Raw genomic sequence first — 1,215 nt, 5'->3', positions numbered from 1 at the left:
GGGGTCCCGGGGCCCCCCTCTCCTGCCCCACGCCCACCCCCACCTCTTGCAGTGCACGTTTGGGCACGACGAGGTCATCATCCGCGAAGGCGATGAGGGGAAGGACTTCTACATCATCCTCCGCGGGGAGGTGAGTCCAGCCTTGCCTCGCACCGGACCCCCCCCAAGTCCTTTCCAGCCCGGCCCCTCCCTGGCCCCTGAGGTCCAGGTGGCTTCAGCTTGGCCCTTGCCCTGGTGGCCCTGGACCCGCGTGATGCCCGGCCCCTCTCGTGGCAGGTCCGGGTGAGCCACAGCGTGGGCGGGCGGGAGGAGCCGATCCGGGTGATGAGGGCCGGCGAGCACTTCGGGGAGCTCTCGCTGCTGCGGTATGTCCCCCTCCCCAGCCTGGGGTTTAGATCAGGCCCCTCCTGGTCCAGGCTCAGGCCAAGTGCATGCAGAAGTCCACACCAGCCCATATGTGTGTGCTAGCACATGTGCTCATGCATATACTTGCACACTCACAGTCCCCATGCCCACTTGGTCCACCCACTCCCTGGTTGCAGCCTCCCAGTATGCAGAGGCCTCCATGCACAGGCTGGCGCATGCACAGGCTGGCGTGCATGCGTGGGCTGACACGTGCATGGCCCAGCACACGCGGGCTGGCCTGCCCACAAGCAGGTGACACGCAGGCCCTTGCCCCACCCTGTGCCCCCCAGCCTGCTCACGGCCCCTTCCCCGCAGGAACATCCGCCGGACGGCCACGTGCCGGGCGCAGGGCGAGGTCACCTGCATCACCGTGGCCAAGGAGTAAGTCATGGCTGGGGCTGGGCTGGGGTGGGGGGGCCCTTGGCTTGGAGCCATGGAGCCCCCGACACCCGGCAGAGAGCCTGGGGGCTGCAGGTCCCGGACACGGGTGCTGTCCCCGCGCTGGAGAAGGGCAGGGGGGTCTCGCAGTTAGAGCGAGGGCAGGAGCCAGGACTCCTGGGCTCTCTTCCCCACTTCGGCACATCCTGTGCGAGCCCAGAGGAGACCCCAGCCCACCCTGCGCGGGGGCCTGGGCAGGTGGGGCTCCACTCTGGCACTGTCCTGTAATGCTCTCCCCTTCCTCCCACCAGGGACTTCCAGGAGATCGGCCCCCTCTGCCCCCCTCCGCACTCGGAGCTGTGAGTACCGCTCGCTCTCCCCACCTCCCCTGCCCTGCAGCCCATGCGTGGGGGCGTGGGAGGGGGTCTAGGA

At 68.7% G+C, this 1,215-nt stretch overlaps 1 protein-coding gene across 1 annotated transcript in view; it reads left to right on the top strand.

Annotated features, from left to right (window-relative positions):
* The window catches only part of LOC102372581 (cGMP-dependent protein kinase egl-4-like), a 6,832-nt gene that overhangs the window by 2,897 nt on the left and 2,720 nt on the right, over positions 1-1,215 (top strand). The window contains exons 7-10 of the mRNA XM_025214123.1: positions 53-130; positions 277-365; positions 721-786; positions 1,095-1,142. Coding sequence (XP_025069908.1) covers positions 53-130; positions 277-365; positions 721-786; positions 1,095-1,142 — 281 coding nt within the window. The remainder of the gene's footprint in view (positions 1-52; positions 131-276; positions 366-720; positions 787-1,094; positions 1,143-1,215) is intronic.

Source organism: Alligator sinensis, unplaced genomic scaffold (assembly GCF_000455745.1).
Source record: "Alligator sinensis unplaced genomic scaffold, ASM45574v1 scaffold8_1, whole genome shotgun sequence".
Taxonomy (NCBI): Eukaryota; Metazoa; Chordata; order Crocodylia; family Alligatoridae; genus Alligator; species Alligator sinensis.
This window is presented reverse-complemented; position numbering and strand designations above follow the sequence as displayed.